At 36.4% G+C, this 18,593-nt stretch overlaps 1 protein-coding gene across 1 annotated transcript; it reads left to right on the top strand.

The window, feature by feature from the left end:
* Positions 1–2,912: 2,912 nt before the first annotated feature.
* Positions 2,913–16,957, top strand: LOC121427875 (cell wall protein RBR3-like). Its single transcript, XM_041624448.1, has 10 exons — positions 2,913–2,997; positions 3,959–4,135; positions 4,714–4,902; positions 5,080–6,570; positions 6,785–6,898; positions 9,294–9,421; positions 10,606–10,819; positions 14,561–14,707; positions 15,457–15,637; positions 16,735–16,957. Exons 1-10 carry the CDS (start codon positions 2,913–2,915, stop codon positions 16,949–16,951), a joined length of 2,943 nt encoding a protein of 980 aa, XP_041480382.1. The 3' UTR covers positions 16,952–16,957.
* Positions 16,958–18,593: the final 1,636 nt, after the last annotated feature.

The raw sequence follows: 18,593 nt of genomic DNA on the forward strand, positions 1-18,593 counted from the left end.
GTAATGAATGACAGTTCAGACATCCTAATTGCTCATTAGCATGTCACGTGACAACATACTAGACATTTCTTCTCATTCTGTATATGCTCTTTCCATTATACACACGGGGTGGACTATTTTGATAATTAAACCTAGGTTTAACTCCAGTCTAAAATAAAATTTCACTCCATACTTCTGCGGAAGGCAGGATTTTGTTATTTTCTCCATATTCGAGACAATCATTTTGATTCAATCAATCAATTAAGATTTATAATATTTTCTATTATTTCCTTTTTCACAATTCGAATGTAAACTACTTGAAAACTATATGAACACAGAATTTTCGATATGTCCTTGTGTAATCATGCCTGCTATACACTCGTAACATGGTATGACTTCAAATTACATCATACATATCAGCTAACCCAAACACTGCCAAATGCATACATTTTTTTCACAATGAAGGTAACAGCGCCTTCTATAATTTTATTTCATCACTTCCGCGTAAGTACTTTTTTAATCACTGAATGATTTATACGATTTAGTGTCTTTGTATATTTTCGGTGGTGATTACCTTGACTTTGTATTTTTTCCCCATATTGTTCATGAATTATTGCTATTTTTAATGTATTTTATATGCATGTAATACTTAGGAGAACCATGAATTGAATTGAAGTGAAGAGAAGTGAAGTAAATGATATAAAGACATATGATGCTGATCATGTTTTATCGTATATAAATTATTGGTTTTGACAACTTTACTGACAAAAGTATGATAATTAAAAATATTTCAATTGGTTAATATGTAGACAACTGGCACTCCAAAAAAGTGGGTCTAAGTTGTCCTAGGTTTAACCAAAGAATGACTTTTAGAACACCACCAAGTGAATTCAGAATGTTGCGAAGCATCGTAAGTTTTTTTTTTACTTTAAACATCCTGAACATTGTGCGAAAAAGAAGATGAGTGGCAATGAGATTAGAAGAACATCGAAGTCTTATGAAATGCTACCACTAATGATACAAACAATTAAAACTAAGTAATATGCAAAAGTCCACAAAAACTATGAATACAGCTATTATAACCTTCTTTCTTTCACAAATATGATGTGATGTGATTTACTAGAAACTAATAAGGTCCTCTGTATTATTTCGGCATAACTACTGTTTTTTTTTCTGGTGACATTATGTGTTCCAATGTCATCTAATGGAAAATTTGAATTAAAAGCAAATGAAAAAAAAACACGATTCTTTCTCTTTTATACCAAATGTTTTAGTAGTGACTATGTCGATATGTATACATTCGTGTGTGTATTGGCAACGGGGTTTCAATAATGTTACTATAATGTATTCGCTTTGTCTGCATGAACGGGCCGTTTAAGACTACTCGACCGCTTTGCTATATATTACGACTCTGATCTTAATAAAATAAACTTATGTTTGCGATTTGGGTGGAAGCACTTGGATATGAACGTGGTTGATGATCTGCATACACTTCACGAGGCAAAGCGATATCGTTTCTGGTATGTTTTTCTTTTCAAATATTTGCATTCTGGTAATCCGTCATATATTTTTTCTCTGTCAAATTGAATACTCGTATTAAATAGTTCGAAACCAGATCGCCAATTAAAGGCTGTGTAATAACATATCTTTCCAATTACGCTTTTCGAGAAGAGCTATATTATTTTTGTTAATTACGTAAGGCAGAGAAAAAATTGTAAATCTGTTACTACCAATCTTCACAATTAGGGATTTACTTACCATTTCACTGTATTTCAGGTTCATGTCTGTGCTCGGTAAGTATATTTTTTGCACGATTTCAAGTCGAGTATTACATTCCAAGATATACAGTGTATATCCACTGATCACCTCACCATGCTGACTGATGTAGCCTATGAAATTTTCACATATACTGTCACCGAAATAAATAGACATAGAGCCTACTGGCAGTTGAGGGTGCTTTTTCTTTTGTAATTTGCGTGATCATAAAAAATATCAAGCGCTTTGATAATTCAGATGGTCATTTTGTTTTTAAATCATATTAATGTAGTTTATTTCGTTTTTAAAAAAAAAATGTTTAAACAGATTTAGTTTCACAGAATTTCAGTTTGACTGTACAGGAACCAATCGGATTCTAGATTTAGTTTTAATCCGTAATTTATATTTAAATCTGGTGGGATTGAATTCAAATCTTTTAAGATGGAAAAAAATCGTTAGTATCAAAACTACATACATAATTCGATTGATCCCTGGCTTCGTCCACCTTGATTTATTTTAAATTCCTGCAATAAAGTGTGTGCTATTTTTATATAACATGTATACGGTGAACTTAATAAAAAAAAAGATTCAGAAGTATAAAGAAGATTGCTGAAATAAATATAAATTTATGAGGCATTAATGATTAGCCTGTTTAATCATTATGTGGGTGGCTCTTTCCATTCCTGTCATTAAAAATAATATATTTATTTCTTCACTTCTTTTTTTTTTTTACTTTTGTGAGATTGTTCCAACTTGTCCTAGAAATGTAAAAAAAAATCTAAAGAATCAAACCAATACTAAAACTTTTAAAGAACACATCCTACATGAACACGGTTTGTCAAACAACCATTGTTTTTTAACGGTGACCATATCAAAGAACATAGGTGTCTTGATGAATATGTAAATAAGGGGATATATATAAATTATATTTAACTTCATTAAACAGAGAGAAGCTGATTGGCATCTCACATTCCTGTAAGCAAACTCTAACGGTGCACTATATGTACGAGTAAGCTGAATGTTTCCTATGTCTGTATGTATAAGTGGTATATTTCCACTAAATCCTATTAAAATATCTGAAATGTTGCTAAATTGGCAAAGTTGCAAAATTGCTATTCTACTTAAGGCAACTTCTTTATTTATCGCAGTGTGAGGTTCGTGAATATAGCTCATTGAATATGGCACATCTCGTGTGGAGAAAGCATGCAGCCATCTTTGTCTTTGGAATCATTATCTTACATCGGTCATCTGGAGTCTATTCAGGTACCAGAATGAATGAATTACATTTTTATTATTATTTTGTTAATCTTAATAAGGTTTTGAAAAGGATAAAAAAGTTTGAATGGAAATGTTTAAAAATCATATTTATAATAACAAGAATGGTGGTGGTGATGATGGTGGTGGTACTGGTGATGATACTGTTCTGCTGCTGATGGTGATGATGATTGTGGTGGTTTTGTTGATGGTAAGTGCTATACAAATAATGACGACGGTATCAGAAGTAGTAATAGTTCTAGTAGTAGTAGTAGTAGTAGTAGTAGTAGTAGTAGTAGTAGTAGTAGTAGTAGTAGTAGTAGTAGTAGGTCCATGGTTACCGTAGTAGTATTAGTAGTAGTAGTATTAGTAGTAGTAGTAGTATTAGTAGTAGTAGTACAGTAGTAGTAGTAGTAGTAGTTGTTGTTGTTGTTGTTATTATAGTATGCAAATTGCACATTAAAAGCGTTATACTGAAAAATTCAATTATCAGAAGATTTCTATACACTCTTAAAACACGGCAAATCAGTCAGATTGACTAGACCAGTATAGTCAGCTGGGAGCAACTGATATGGCAATCACTGATATTCACATTTCTGACATATATTCTAGTCAGAAATAATTCTGTTCTAGTAAAATATGACTAGAAAATAGTCAAATATGACTAGAATAACAGTTGCACCCAGCTGACCCTATCAACTAGTCAGTTTTGAGTGATTATTTTTTTAGAGTGTAGTACCATAATTGAATAGCCCATTGGTAAAGTAAGCGTCTTCGCTGCTCTCCATAACATTTAAAATTAATGCATCTTTGAAATGCAAAACACATTTTATTGGTCCATGCCTATGAAAGCGCAAAACATGGTACAATATTGTTAACAATTTATTTTCCGACATTGAGACGGACCGCTATAGTCCAATTAACAAGGGCCATTATAAAAATCAGTATTTTATATTACATTGTCTTGTAGTGTGCCAGAAACCTCAAGAAGACCAGTATGCATCTACTATCTTTATTCCCGATTTTATCGAGTACGAAGAGTTCACAACTGTGGAAATGACGTGTGAACCCGGTACATCGGGAGCGGGTTCACCTACTAGTCTGTGTATGAAAGGGGTCTGGGAGCCTTCTCCACTCATCTGCTACAGTAAGTATATATGCAAATACATTGTAGTATGTCAAGACTGGATGAGCATTCGGGCAAGACAGCGAAATCCCCATGCTTCATTCGCAGTACGCACGTTTTCATTAATTACTGCATTTTTTCTCCTTGTTTATTACTTTCTTTTATTTGTATTTTGTTTTGTTTTTCTCAATCTTAAGGCATCTCTAATTTCCACTCTGCCATGCACAACCCTGTCTTGTTTGGTTTTCCATAATTTTTTAAAGACATAATTTGCCAGCATGAAACAAGAAAATGTGAGGATGAATTGAAACAAGGTCTCCACTCACCAATACTGATTTATTTGAGGTAATCTGCCCTTTCTTCCGATTCATCATTCTTGTTGTGAATTTCTATCATGAATAGGGAACATCCATTCCCAGTTGAATGTCAATCGTAAAATGTCTGCCTAATATTAGATTATATTTTTTTCTGGTTTTAACTCTTCTAATCGCGTCTCAACCTTCTCTCTTTCCGTCTTTCTTTCTCTCTCTCCCTCTCCCACTCCCTGACTCTCTCTACACCCCCCCCCCCCCTCACTTTCCCTGTCCATTTTCTTAAAGGTAACTGCGAGCGACCAGGAGTGTATCATGATGTCACATACGACCCAGATCAGGAAAGTTATGAACATGACTCCGTTGTGACGTATGAGTGTGTCGATGGAACGAATGACTTGCTTGGTCCAAATCAGGCATGTTGTGAAAATGGCGTCTGGAATCCACTACCAACCTCAGCTAACCCGTCTTGTTCTGGTAAGATACTTAACTTTATACACAAAGAGTATTATGGGATGACCATGTTAAATGAATTAATCTAAAAAATGTACTTGTCTGAGTCTGATTCAGAACAATTTTCACAAGAGTTTATCTATCTATACATCTCTCTCATTTATGTCTCTCTTTCAATCTCTCTTTTAAACTACCATGTAGGAATCCGGACGGTTCCACCAACGACCAGCCGACAGACAACAGATACAACTTCGCGATCAGCAACCAGTGGTCCTGTGTCAACTGTCGCAACATCCCAAGATGGCACCACTGATGTTACTACAACGGCTATTGAAGAAACGGAGCCAGTATCAGGAAGGCCAAGCTCTACCGAAAATCCATCAACAGCAGAACCTGTAACACCAACATATGTGGCCCCCATTTCGGATTCGTTAACATCCATGCTGTCATTAACAACCTATGTTAGTGAGTTTAAACCGTCAACTGAACCGATGACTACCATTTCCGTACAAACCACGGAAGATACCCCAGGCTCACCTACCTTGGAATTAACTGAAGGCAGCACGGTTCTTATACATGAGACTGACAGCATAACTGTTTCAGAATCTACATCGCTAATGACGCCGGTTAGTGCATTTTCTGCAACAACAGATCGTTCTGAACGCATTACTACAAATGATTTCCTCGATCGAACTGACAGCAGCAGTGTTGTCGGTGTGACAGCTAGTAGGGCAGTCACCGTTACAAATCCAATAGAAGGTACAACTGCTTTGGTGCTTACTGAACAAACCGGCATGAGTACTGTAAGTGATGCTCTAAATGAACCAACTAAGGATAACATTGTTTCATCAGCTACTTTCCAAACCGAAGGTATCACCATGATCACGTCTATTGGTACTGCTGATTTAAATACTGACATCACAAGTGAAGTGACAATTACGACTGAAGGCATCCAAACAACTGGATATACTTCAGGTACACAGACTGATGGTACTCACACACAAGGAACAGATCAACAAACTGGACAAACATTTGCATCCACCGTTAAAATCTTACCAACAGATTCTATTTCAACATCCGCCTCAGCATATCCTGATGAAACCCATATTCCAACCACAGGAACATTGGGATCCGAGCAGACAAAAACCGAACAACATATCACCATGTCGACAGGAACTCTTGTCACATCAAGCACAATTTCGGATTTAACTAGCCAGGCCACGAATACATACAAAATAACTTCTGAAGGTCATACAGATGTTTCCACAATACCTACAGAAGAACTATCAACTACAGATATTTCGAGTTCGGAGACTAGCGTGACAACAATGCAGGCAATGACTTCTAAATTAGGCACAGCAATATCATCGGATCCAGTGAGCACATCCTCATCTGAAGGAACATTCATAACAATGGTAACAGAGGATATCTTGACAACGAATCAACCGGAAGGTACAAAAACACCGATAGAAGACATGTCCACAGCAATGATAGGAACCGTGTCTACGGGTGTTTCTGATGAAGTCAGCCAGGAACCAAACGAGGGACCGACTACTTCAATAGACGTGACAGAGGATGCTACTACAGGAGACATCACAATCATTACAACCAATGCCGTAACGGAACCAAGCAAAACGTCCACAGGCCAAATGCCTACTGAGGCAAAAGTGACTACAATGAAAACTACTTCTCGTGAGTAATATTCTTACTTTGTACAAATAAAAACTTTAAAAGAACGTTGCATAATTATAAGTAGAGACAATCGTTTACAACGTTTAACCCAGAATTATCATTGAACTTACAAGTGTATCATAGTGCCATAGAGGTATCTATAAACAGTGTTATTTCTATTGTCATGATCAGCTTTTAGATAATCTCTCGTTTTTCTCAATATTTCCACCCTTAGCTGTGGAAGATCCTTGCAATGGTCAGTGTGACGTCGATAGAGAGATCTGTGTAGATACAACATGTATATGCCGAGAGGGTTCCCAAAGACCGTATGGGGAATCGACTTGTGAACGTGAGCATTTAATGTTTTCATTTGTCGGGTAAAAATGAGTTAATTGATAGAAATATAGATAAATAAATAAAGTAATAGTAAATAAGCGAATAACCCAATAAATAAAAATGATTAAAAATATTAAAGCTTTTTTAGCATGTTTAGCGTTTCTTTGAAAATGCTCATGTCATTTTAATAAAATTTATCATGTTATATTCTCCTTTTTATTTTTTTTTTGGAGGGGGCCTAAGAAAAAGTGTAGCCCTACAAAAATCATGTAAATAAATGTACATGTAAATGGCTACAGATGTCAAGTAGGTGTAGTCTGCTCCTCCCCCTCCCCCCGACAAAAAACGCAGTGTTTTTATTCAATTTTCACTTTTCTTTTTTTAAATAGTTTAAATAGTAAACCATTCCTTTTTGTCTCACCTGCATAGCAGAGTGAGACTATAGGCGCCGCTTTTCCGACGGCGGCGGCGGCGGCGTCAACATCAAATCTTAACCTGAGGTTAAGTTTTTGAAATGACATCATAACTTAGAAAGTATATGGACCTACATGTAGTTCATGAAACTTGGCCATAAGGTTAATCAAGTATTACTGAACATCCTATTAGAGTTTCATGTCACATGACCAAGGTCAAAGGTCATTTAGGGTCAATGAACTTAGACCATGTTGGAGGAATCAACATCAAAATCTTAACCTGAGGTTAAGTTTTTGAAATGACGTCATAACTTAGAAAGTTTATGGATCTGATTCATGAAACTTGGACATAATAGTAATCAAGCATCACTGAACATTTTGTGCAAGTTGCAGGTCTCATGATTAAGGTCAAAGGTCATTTAGGGTCAATGAACTTTGGCCGAATTGGGGGTATCTGTTGAATTACCATCATAACTTTGAAAGTTTATGGATCTGATTCATGAAACTTGGACATTAGAGTAATCAAGTATCACTGAACATCCTGTGCGCATTTCAGGTCACATGACCAAGGTCAAAGGTCAATGAACTTTGGCCGAATTGGATGTATCTGTTGAATTACCATCATAACTTTGAAAGTTTATGGATCTGATTCATGAAACTTGGACATAAGAGTAATCAAGTATCACTGAACATCCTGTGCGAGTTTCAGGTCACATGATCAAGGTCAAAGGTCAATGAACTTTGAGCCATGTTGGGTTTTTTTGTTAAATAACCATCATATCTCTGTAAGTTTATTGGTCTAGTTCATAAAAAGTGGACATAATAGTAACCATGTATCACTGAACATCTTGTGCGAGTTAGAGTAGTTTTCAAAGTCAGCACTGCTGCTATATTTAACTGCGTGATGCAGGTGAGACGGCCAGAGGCATTCCACTTGTTACTTGAGAAGGCCATAGTTTTTACAGGTCGCCCCAGTGTTTCTTAGTTAGTATTAAATGGAAATCTAAGTACAAACTTAGTTAACGCAGCAACTTAGGAAAATTATCAATTACAAACTTTACTCTGTTCTATGTAATTTTTGAAACTTGGGGGGACTTTGCCCTTGTTGGTAAAGCGCACGCCCTATGTTTCACAGATATTATTATAGTTGTTACATGTCACCCCAGTGTTTCTTAGCTAACTTAGATTTAAAATAAGTAAACACAGCAACTTATGGAAATTATCAATTACATTTTTTTCTGTTCTATGTAATTTTTAACAACTTTGGGGGACTTTGCTCTTGTTAGTAGAGCGCACACCCTCTGTTTCACAGCTATTATTTTTTCCTTGAATTACATATTGATACATTATTCCATGGTATTGAAGGAAGATAGACCGAGTAAATTGATAATAAATTGAATGGAATTCTCTTTCATCTGTAGATTATCTACGTTTTTCCATGGGAATACCAAGCATCCGCTTCGACTTTCCCCAGATCATTTAAATTTCTTTTTTTTTCTTAAAAAAAAGCTACAATATTTGTTTTGGGGGGTCTGAAATAGGTACAAAATATACTTTACAATTTCATGATAAAGGAATACTGAGAAATGAAATACTTTTGAGCGGCTTTGAAAAAATAATATCTCAACTCAATTGTGCAAAATGTAATTCAGCAACTTACCATGGGGAGGCAGAATTTGTGGAGTGCTGACGATTCCGCCCGTATATTATTAAAATTATAATATCATTCGTATACTTGGAATAGGCACTAGATGAGTTTCTGTAATGAACGCATTTACTGTCGGTAAATTTCAAAGTTGTAGAGACCGAATGTCACCATTTTTTCCGGGGAGGTGGGGGGGAGGGTCAAACAGTATTTCTATTAAACCGATATGTCACACCGCGTCCAGTTTACCTGTATATAAAATTTTTTCCAAGTTACGTTGATTATGATCACACAGTATAGCAATGGCAGTTTCTTATCTTAATATTTCGTTTTAATAATTCATGTTTCAGCTACAACATACTACACTATAAGTATGACCATACTAGAGATTGATGGTGCTGCTGCTATTTTTACAAGCGAACTTCAATCGACTGGGAGTGATGCTTTCAATACTTTGCAGTTGACTGTTTGCACGGCGGTAAGCTGAGAAAGGTTTCATTCGGTTTATTCAAATATTGAATTCCCGAGTACTTAATTGAAGTAGTAGTTGGAGAACAATTGTTTACCATTTAAAATTCCATCAGGTCGCATGATTTAAGTGCCCTTGCAGTCTCGGTCCAAAGCTCCTACACCCCTACGAAATTGAGTATCTATATGATTAAATTTATGTTATCATTTTCATAATTTCTGCTGTTCCAGCTCTCTGTTCTTCTCTGGTGTTTTTGGCTTTTCTCCTAGTCATCATCTGTAACACCATCTTCATTACCAGTACCACCAAGTAGCGTACCTACGGGGCAGTCTGCCCCCCCCCCCCCCGACGAGCCACAACCCATGCAAAGGACAAATCCCTGCCCCCCCCCCCCCACGAGCTTGAATACCTATTTTGTCCCTCCTGATGGGCTTGAAAACCTTTCTCTCTCTTTTTTTTTGCATGTAAAATTTTTCGGCGGATGGTTTTGCCCCCACCCCCTCCCCATTGGAAAATCCTAGGTACGCTACTGGTACCACCACAACCAGTAGCGGATCCTTAAGAGCAATATGCACAATAAATCAAATGTAAAAATATCTATAGTAGAAAATTTCGTACATACGCAAGTGAAAACCTTTCTTTTATCTTGTCAGAACTTTCGGACAAAAAATGCCCCCTGTTGGAAAATCATGATCATGTCATCAATAACAAGAACGAAAATCATGATCGTTTCCATCAGCATCCATCATCCTTCTAATCATCATCATCCTTCATATTCATCTTATCCTTCTGCTTCATCATCATCATCATCATCATCACCACCACCACAAGTATCGATCGGTGGCGTACAGTAATGGGTCTTTGGGCTCTTTCTCCACCCCACTCCATTTCTCGCTAGCGAGGGAAAAGGGGAAAGGGAGAAGGGTGGGATTTAATATAGTTTTATAAAAATTATATCAAAGTATATCGCAAAATTTGGTTTTTGTAATAAAAATGTTAAACCTTTTTGCTCGATCGGTTTGATTACTTGCAACTTGTATGAGTTTTTTTTTTCTGATGCGCCATATTTCGCCCTCTTTTGCGTTCATCTTCAGATTAACCCAGGCTTGGATTAATCATGTCATTTTCCTTTTATTCAATTCATTTATTTTTCAAAATACTCCTTTTCATTTTACTTTTCATTTTCTTTTCAGGTAACGGCATTACTGGATGGTATTGTTAGTGGGTTTAAATCCTGTTCGGCTATTAGTTTTAGTGTAGGGAGCATCATAGCTGAAATCAGACTTGGATTCACTAATACAACAGGAGTAGAGACGCAGAGTATACTCGATGCTGTAATGACGGCTAATCCCTTTCAAGTTACCAATTCTAATTTCACAATTAATCCAAACGAAACTTCAGTCACACGTAAGTTATATAGTAGATATATTTGTTATTTGCGTTCTCCTTCTTCCCTTTGCATTTTCCTTTCACTGACCATGAATCGGTATCGATATCGCACCCAGGGCCTGTATGTTTTTTCTGTCATGTTTTTATTTTGTTTAGATTAAAATGGTTTAACTTGCTTAAGATCCGTCTCCAACTCCGGATGCGTCGCTGACTCTCACTTAATTTTAAAATAGTATTCTAATACAGCTCAATGTGATATTGGTTTTGATTAAGGTTCCGAATCGGATTCGGATTATGAAGACAATCTTATATCATTCTTCTTCTAAATCAACAACTTTGATAAAGAAAACTGACTATGATCTCATCCTGATCATTATGTTGATTCTGATTCTGACTGTTGATGTACCGTATAATTCTATCACCCCTGGTCGTGCTTTGGACAGTGGCGTAACTACGGGGGGGGGGGCATGGGGGGCACGTGCCCCCCCCCCCCCCATCGGCTGGCCAAAAAAAAAAAACCGGGAAAAGGAGAAAAAAGAGGGAGAAAGGAAGAGAAACGTAGTGGGGAAAGAAAAAATTATTGTTCGTTATAATATGTTATATTACATTATGTTATGTTATATCACAAAAAAAAACATTTTTTCATCACTTTATGAAACATTATTTGCTCAGGGCCTATGTCTTCATTGTTCGTGGTGCTCGCATAGACTGTTTAACGAGATCTATAACCCTGTTGTACTAAAACCTCCCGTTTTCATATCAATATACTGTACGCGAGTACGCCAAATATATTTCCTCGCAATTCGAGTTATTGTTTTATGTAGTGACATTTGCTTCTTTTCATGACCACTTAATGTGATTGCCCTATTTTAAGGTCTTAATATAAAACATTTCCTGTCCGTGCTAACGTTCACAATAGTTGATTGGTGAGATGTCTGCTCTTCATAAATTCCTAAAATTAGTCCTTAAAATGTCAACTTTTCTGATCTCAATATTAAAAATTTTCAGCTCGCGCTTCGCGCTCGCATCATTTGAAGTGAAATACGTACGGTCTTAGTGAATCCCTGCAAACAAGCCTCTTCAGGTCTGAATTTCCTAAATTTTCAGCTCGCGCTTCGCGCTCGCAGTTTTTATTAGTGAGATGCGTATGACTATGACAACAAAATGTGCTTCATGTGTTTAGATGTAATTCTAACAAAATCAGCAAAGGACGGCATTATAGCACTAGATGACTATGATGGGATATGTATACTCTAAATGGATTCCTAAAATATAGTCTTTAAAATGTCCCTGTTTTTGGGTCAATATATAAAACAATTTCAGCTCGCGCTTCGCGCTCGCATTGTTTCTTTCTTTCTTTATTTATTTAAAAATCTTTATACAGGATAAGCATGTTCAGATAATATATACACTGTTTTTCAACATGGTCCTGTAGACATAGTAAATATCTAACAATGTACAGAAAAGGTGCATTAAACAATTCAAATTCAGGCAGAGTAAATTATAGTAAAACAAAATTGAGTAACATAGGTATTAACAAACATAGATATAAAAAAATAACAAAAGATATCATACATGTGCACTGGGTAATGAAAACCAAACTGAAAGTTGAAAACACAAACCAGCATAAAGAGAGCGGAGAGAGTGTTACGAGAAGTGTGTTTTCTTATATTTCCTTTTAAATGTATCAATTGAAGTTGCATTCTGGAGTTCCGAATCTAAACTATTCCATACATTTCCTCCTGCATATCTTAAGCTATTCTTAAAAAACTCAATGTTCGGTTTAGGTATAACTACGTTGAGCGAATTGGCAAATCTTGTATTCATTGGATGCATATCAAAAACCATATCAATAGAATTACATAAACGTATCGGAGCATGTCCATAGACACAGTTATACATAATACATGCAAGGAAATAATTTCGTCTTTTTTCTAAAACCTGCCATTTCAATCTCTTAATAATGTCAATACCATTATGAGTATAATCAAAATTCTTTTCAACTATTCTTGCTGCTCTTTTTTGTAATCTAAACAAAATTTTCCTATTACTGACAGAACAGTTCCCCCATACCGAACAAAAGTAATCCAGTATGGGTTGAATTGTACAATTATATTTGATTTAGAACATTCGTATTAGTGAAATTACTGACCTTTTTCAAAGAAAATAACTTAAAAGCTAAAGATTTACTTAGGTTCTTTACATGAAAATTCCACGAAACATTCTCATCAATTTCGATTCCTAGATACCTAATATGTTTTACTTGTTTCATAATGTTATTATCCAGATATATGTTTAATTCTTGAGAAGATTGTGTGTTTCGTTTTAATAACATAGTATACGTTTTGTCGACATTAACTTTTAGTTTATTTCTCTTATACCACCTACTTATGTTTTCAAGATCAGACTGTAATTTAGAAGTAATGACTTCGGTACTTTTATCAGAAATATAAATAACAACATCATCTGCATATATATTGCATGAGCATGATAATAAACATTCACTTACGCCATTAATAAAAACAAGAAAAAGTAGGGGACCCAGGGCACTACCCTGGGGAATTCCTACAGAAAGATTATTAAATTTAGACAATTTTCCATGACAATAAACAGTTTGTTTTCTACCTAATAAGTAATTAGTAAACCATATCAACTCATTATTTTTAACACCATATCTTTCAATTTTTTCCAGTAGGATATTATTATCAATACAGTCAAAACATTTAGATATGTCCAAAAAAACAAGTACCAACCATCTCACGTTCGTTGAAAGAATCATACCAATCGTCTAATATCTTATGTAAACATGTAGTTGTCGAATGATTAGGTAAAAATGCATATTGGTCAATGTTTATGAAATTGTGTTCTTTAAGATAGGAAAGAAACTGACTTTGTACCTCTTTTTCAAGTAATTTCGCCAAATGGCATACAACAGATATTGGCCTGTAGTTAGTCATATCATCCAAAACCCCTTTACCTTTATAAATTGGAGTGGTTCGAGCGATCTTCCAGTCATCTGGTATAGATCCGCTAGATAGGCTTTCATTAAAGATTACCCTCAATGATGCACTTATAAAAGGAGCCGCTATACGTAATAGTTTGGTATCTAAATTTAAAATGTCAAGATTAGAGTCACTCGGCAACTGTGAAAGGATCTTTGTTACCTTTTCACTAGTGACACACTGGAATGTAAAAGTATAAATGCTGTCAGGATGATTCCAAACAAAAGCATCGTTTTTAAAAGAGTCTGAAATTGTCTTGCCAACATTCATAAAAAAAATCGTTAAAATCATCCCCATTCAGGGAATTGGGTATATCATTATTTTTTTGTTTCTGTCCTGTAAATTTATTAATTTCTTTCCATAATTTCTTACTATTACCTTTATACATTACAGTTATATTATTAAAGTACTCTCGTTTTTTAGTTTTAATCAATTTTGTGATTTTAGTGAGAGGTACGTATCATGATTACAAACAAATTGCTTATAATGTCCCTTTTTAGGTCTGAATATCAACAATTTTCAGCTCGCGCTTGGCGCTCGCATTATTTAATCAGTAAGATACATATCCGTTTAATGGCACTGCATGTCCTTAAAATGTCTCTATTAGGTCAGAATACCTGGCAACTGAGCGCGCTTCGCGCGCTCCCTAAGTGACTCAAAAATTTTGCTGGTGCCCCCCCCCCAATGCCGTGACCCACGGTACGCCACTGGCTTTGGATATACTAAACCTTTTTTAATTTTTCAAATTGATTTGCAGCCACAGATGAATGTGAACTTGGCTTGGACGATTGCTCCCATCACGCTGATTGTAAAGATCTAGCCGAGAAATCATTTACGTGTCAATGTTGGGACGGTTACGCTGATAATTCACCTGAGGGTTATGACGGTAGAAACTGTGCAGCATGTAAGCTTTTTTTCACATTCTTGAAATGCTAAATCTGGTATTGTATGACTACATAATTATTCGATTAAACCGCAGGCATAACAGAGATACTAATCTCATTTAAAAGTGTGTGCATGATCAACCACATTTGAAATGCATATGACACTACATTTGCTTTTGGGACATTCGATCCGATCTGAATATCTCAGAGGGTGTATATAGGGTGAACGTTGGGATTGGTTTTATTTTTCATTTTTTCATTGTTTTGTTCAGAATAATGTAAAGATAAAGGTTTATTTAGTCTTGGACGTTAGATTACAGGTTTGGCTTAGCATGCATATTTCCCTTCGGAGAGATTGTCGCCGGAGCAAATGTCACAGAACCGAAATACAGTATGAAAATGTAATATAATATTCCCACCCCCTCTCCCCCCCCCCCCAATACGGAATTGTGCGTTTGGATTATCAATTCATCACTTGACATCGCCAGTGTAACGAGAGAAAGCATTTGTCCTAACATATGTGCTTGTTTAATATAGTTTGTTTTCCCTGGTACTTAAACAGACCCCTATATCGTCATACGCCCTGCAAACGCCAGTATATTGATAATTTTTTATTAATATTTTGGAACTATTCACAGGTATATAAATGTTGCTATTTTCCCATTATAAATTCCTCCTAGTCATAACACCTACTTATGTAATTGTTATTATTTGTGGAAAAGCTAATCTTTTTTTCTTTAATTCTTCTTCATTCTCCTGCCTTCTGAAGATAACTGGAAGTTGATAACCATTGTCGTTGGATCATGTACGGGGGCGTTACTCCTAGCAGCCTGCGTGATTCTGGTTTGTGGAAACAACATAGTCGATAGATGTAGTCGAAGGCCAACAAACGTAACTAGTGGAAGAAGAAGACCCGGTCCGAAGCAGGACGTAGGTGTTACAACTGACGAGGGAGTCGAGGGACAGGTGAATATTGATAAAAACCTACTAGCCTGACAGTTAACATTTGTGACGAGTCTTTTCGTTTTCAGAACGGCGTTGTGAAACTATTTTTTTTTCCACATGGTAGACTATCCATCAGCGTCCACAAAAAAGCGTCGAATGCGGAAGCTCCTTGGTTTCAGACAGCCAAGCTTTGACTTTTTTTACGGTTTGCTTAATTCCGCAGCAACTATTATAATGGTAGCCGTGTCTCATTCGTCACGCCATTTAGATGTGCAATCTAACTTTTCTTCATAATAATATTATCATTCAAAATCGATGGTTTTGGTGAGCAATGTAAAATGATTTGGTTGTGTAGTGCATCCTTTTGGTTTGTTTCTTTTAGATCGGACACTGATCGGTTGTGGTCAATTTTCACTGTATATACTCCGCAAGGATATCAACATCAAGGATTTCCAGTTCGCGCAACTAAACTTAGGTATCAGAAAGTGTAGATTTCTCTGTTGTACAATTTACGTCGGCATATATCACCATGAAAGATGCGTTTCTAATCGTGTTTGACACTAGTGGTTAGCAGGCCATGTTGAGAGATACCTTCATCACCCTCCACGCCTCCTTTCCCCAGATTTCTCTTTCTTAACCCGCCCCCTATCTTTCTCTCTGCCCCCACCCGTCTCATTTTATACAACTCCCAAGAATGTTCTGTAGTTTGATTGGTCCAAATCGGATCACGTGATATTCAGTGAATCGCACTATTGCATTCAAAACGCACTATCCTGCACTCTGACGTCATGCCAAAAGTACTATCCTGCAGGATAGTTCGATGTCTGGAATTATCTAGAATTATCTAGAATTTAGATAAAATATATAATCTGGGGCAACTCAGTAACAGGGGGTTGTATAAAACAAATAATGCACGCATTCTTGTGCATAGAGGACCTAAATAATGAACTCTGCTCGACTCACCAAATGGATATACCGCACTCGGTCCTGCGGACCTCGGTGCGGTATATCCATTGGCTCTTCTCGCACATCGTTCATTATTTGGCCCTGCATGCACGCGCTTACGTGCATATCCCGACTTTCACTACTATTTTGTTCTGGTTACTCAGGATATTATCCCTTGGCATCATCGTGAGAAAGACGAGGAAATCTTTTACGCTCATCCTGTGGTCGATGGTCAGGAGGCTCGACGGCTGAACAGTGCTCGTAATCTCAGAGGGAAGGAATCGTACATCAACGACATCGAGTCGTACGATCTCAATGACTACAGATCATCTACTTATGACCACGATGACAGATATGTTCCTTTAGCTATGTAACGTTATTAATAATAATAAGCTGACGATGTCCTTCAATATCAGACATCGCTGTATATCTCCTTTGAACTCAGAAGGCCCGCCTCTCGATAACAAGACGGGCTTTTTAGACCATGTAAACAGTTGTTTTTTGGTTTAAGCGGGTAAAAATCAATTAGATTGTCAATTCAGATTTGCTAACAATGACAATTTCATTTTTTTTAACCTGACAAAATATTAGATTTGAACCTAAGCTGGCGGTTCTAAAGGAAATTTAGAATCGTGTGTCGCACCTGCGAAAGGGTTGTCATGCCTTGCGTTTTAGGTCCTGCGTACCAACAGCATTAACAGGTTTTGGAAACAGCGCCCTCTTTTTAGTCCTGGAGCTGCATGATGGTTCGTTTTGACGATTAGGTTCCACGAGCCTATAATTACAACGGGAGGTCTTAAGAGTTTTGTTCGATCCAGCTCATTCGATTTCTTTTCAATTTGATATTGCTGATTGGCAAAAGTATATGAATATAATTTAAAATCTAACACTGATTCTAGAAATGGTATTTACTGAACTTCCTTTGCCCAAATTGGGAAGATATAGAATGACTTTAGAACTCATTTTATTGTTTCAGTTAATGAATTTGATCCCATCATAGTTATCTTCATAAATGGCGATTTTATTTTTAAAATGAGCTGGCTACAATTCCTTTCTCTGGTATTAGCTCCTTATGCGCCTTGAGCACTCTAGAGAGTGATTTGGCGGTTTACAAGTCTCTATTATTATTATTATTATTATTATTATTATCATTATTATTATTATTATTATGATTAGTATTATGGAATGTCAGATATCCTATCCACTGGTAGTAAGCATTCGAACCTCTAATTCCACGTTTATTTTTTATGAATTTTTCAAAAGTGCCATTTTAACACACAATATGCCATATGGAGGCGCGATAGCTCAGTTGGTAGAGCGGGGGATTCGTATTTCGGTGACCCGGGTTCGATTCCCACTAGGTGCGCTAGTGCCCTTTGGTAAGGCATTAATCCTCAGTACCAGGTCCTTCGGAGAGGACCTTAAGCCGTCGGTCCTCTGGTTGCTTGCTTACAAGCATTCATGCTTTCTTAGCAATCAGGTAAAAAATCACCACCAATCTCTCCAATCTCAAGACAGTCTATGGGGAATGTATACGCGCGTGACACCATTAATAACAGGATGGAACTAAAATTAGTCTACCACCCCATTTATGGCTCTGGGAAGCGGAGATGCTGGAGGTGTTGCGTGTATTATTTACCATCGGCAGAACCCTCTGGAAACATACACGTGTTAAATTGCAGAATATTCGAAACCAACTATACAGTGCGTCCCACAAAAAACGAAACCAAGATTTATAGATGATTTATCATAACTTAATCACAAATACAATAGAACTTTTTAGGCATGTGATTTTCTTTTTGAAATTCCGATACCCCCCCCCCGCCAAATGAGTTTTGGTATCCTTTATTCAAACTGTTTTTGCTCACTCATGCGTGAATGAGGAATAAAAATTTGAAGTAATACCAGATGAAAGATGAGATTCTAAGCTTTACATTGGTAGGTCATTTGTCTATTGTATTTGTGATTAAGTTATGATAAATCATCGCTTAATCTCGGTTTCGTTTTTTTTTTCGG

Source organism: Lytechinus variegatus, chromosome 14 (genome assembly GCF_018143015.1).
Source record: "Lytechinus variegatus isolate NC3 chromosome 14, Lvar_3.0, whole genome shotgun sequence".
Classification (NCBI taxonomy): domain Eukaryota; kingdom Metazoa; phylum Echinodermata; class Echinoidea; order Temnopleuroida; family Toxopneustidae; genus Lytechinus; species Lytechinus variegatus.

Bases quoted from the DNA above. Each gene is read 5' to 3' on its own strand.
- LOC121427875 (XM_041624448.1), top strand. From the start codon at position 2,913: ATGGCACATCTCGTGTGGAGAAAGCATGCAGCCATCTTTGTCTTTGGA. The intron at 9,422-10,605 runs GTAAGCTGAGAA...TTTTCTTTTCAG, and splicing joins AGTTGACTGTTTGCACGGCG to GTAACGGCATTACTGGATGG. The intron at 10,820-14,560 runs GTAAGTTATATA...ATTGATTTGCAG, and splicing joins AAACGAAACTTCAGTCACAC to CCACAGATGAATGTGAACTT.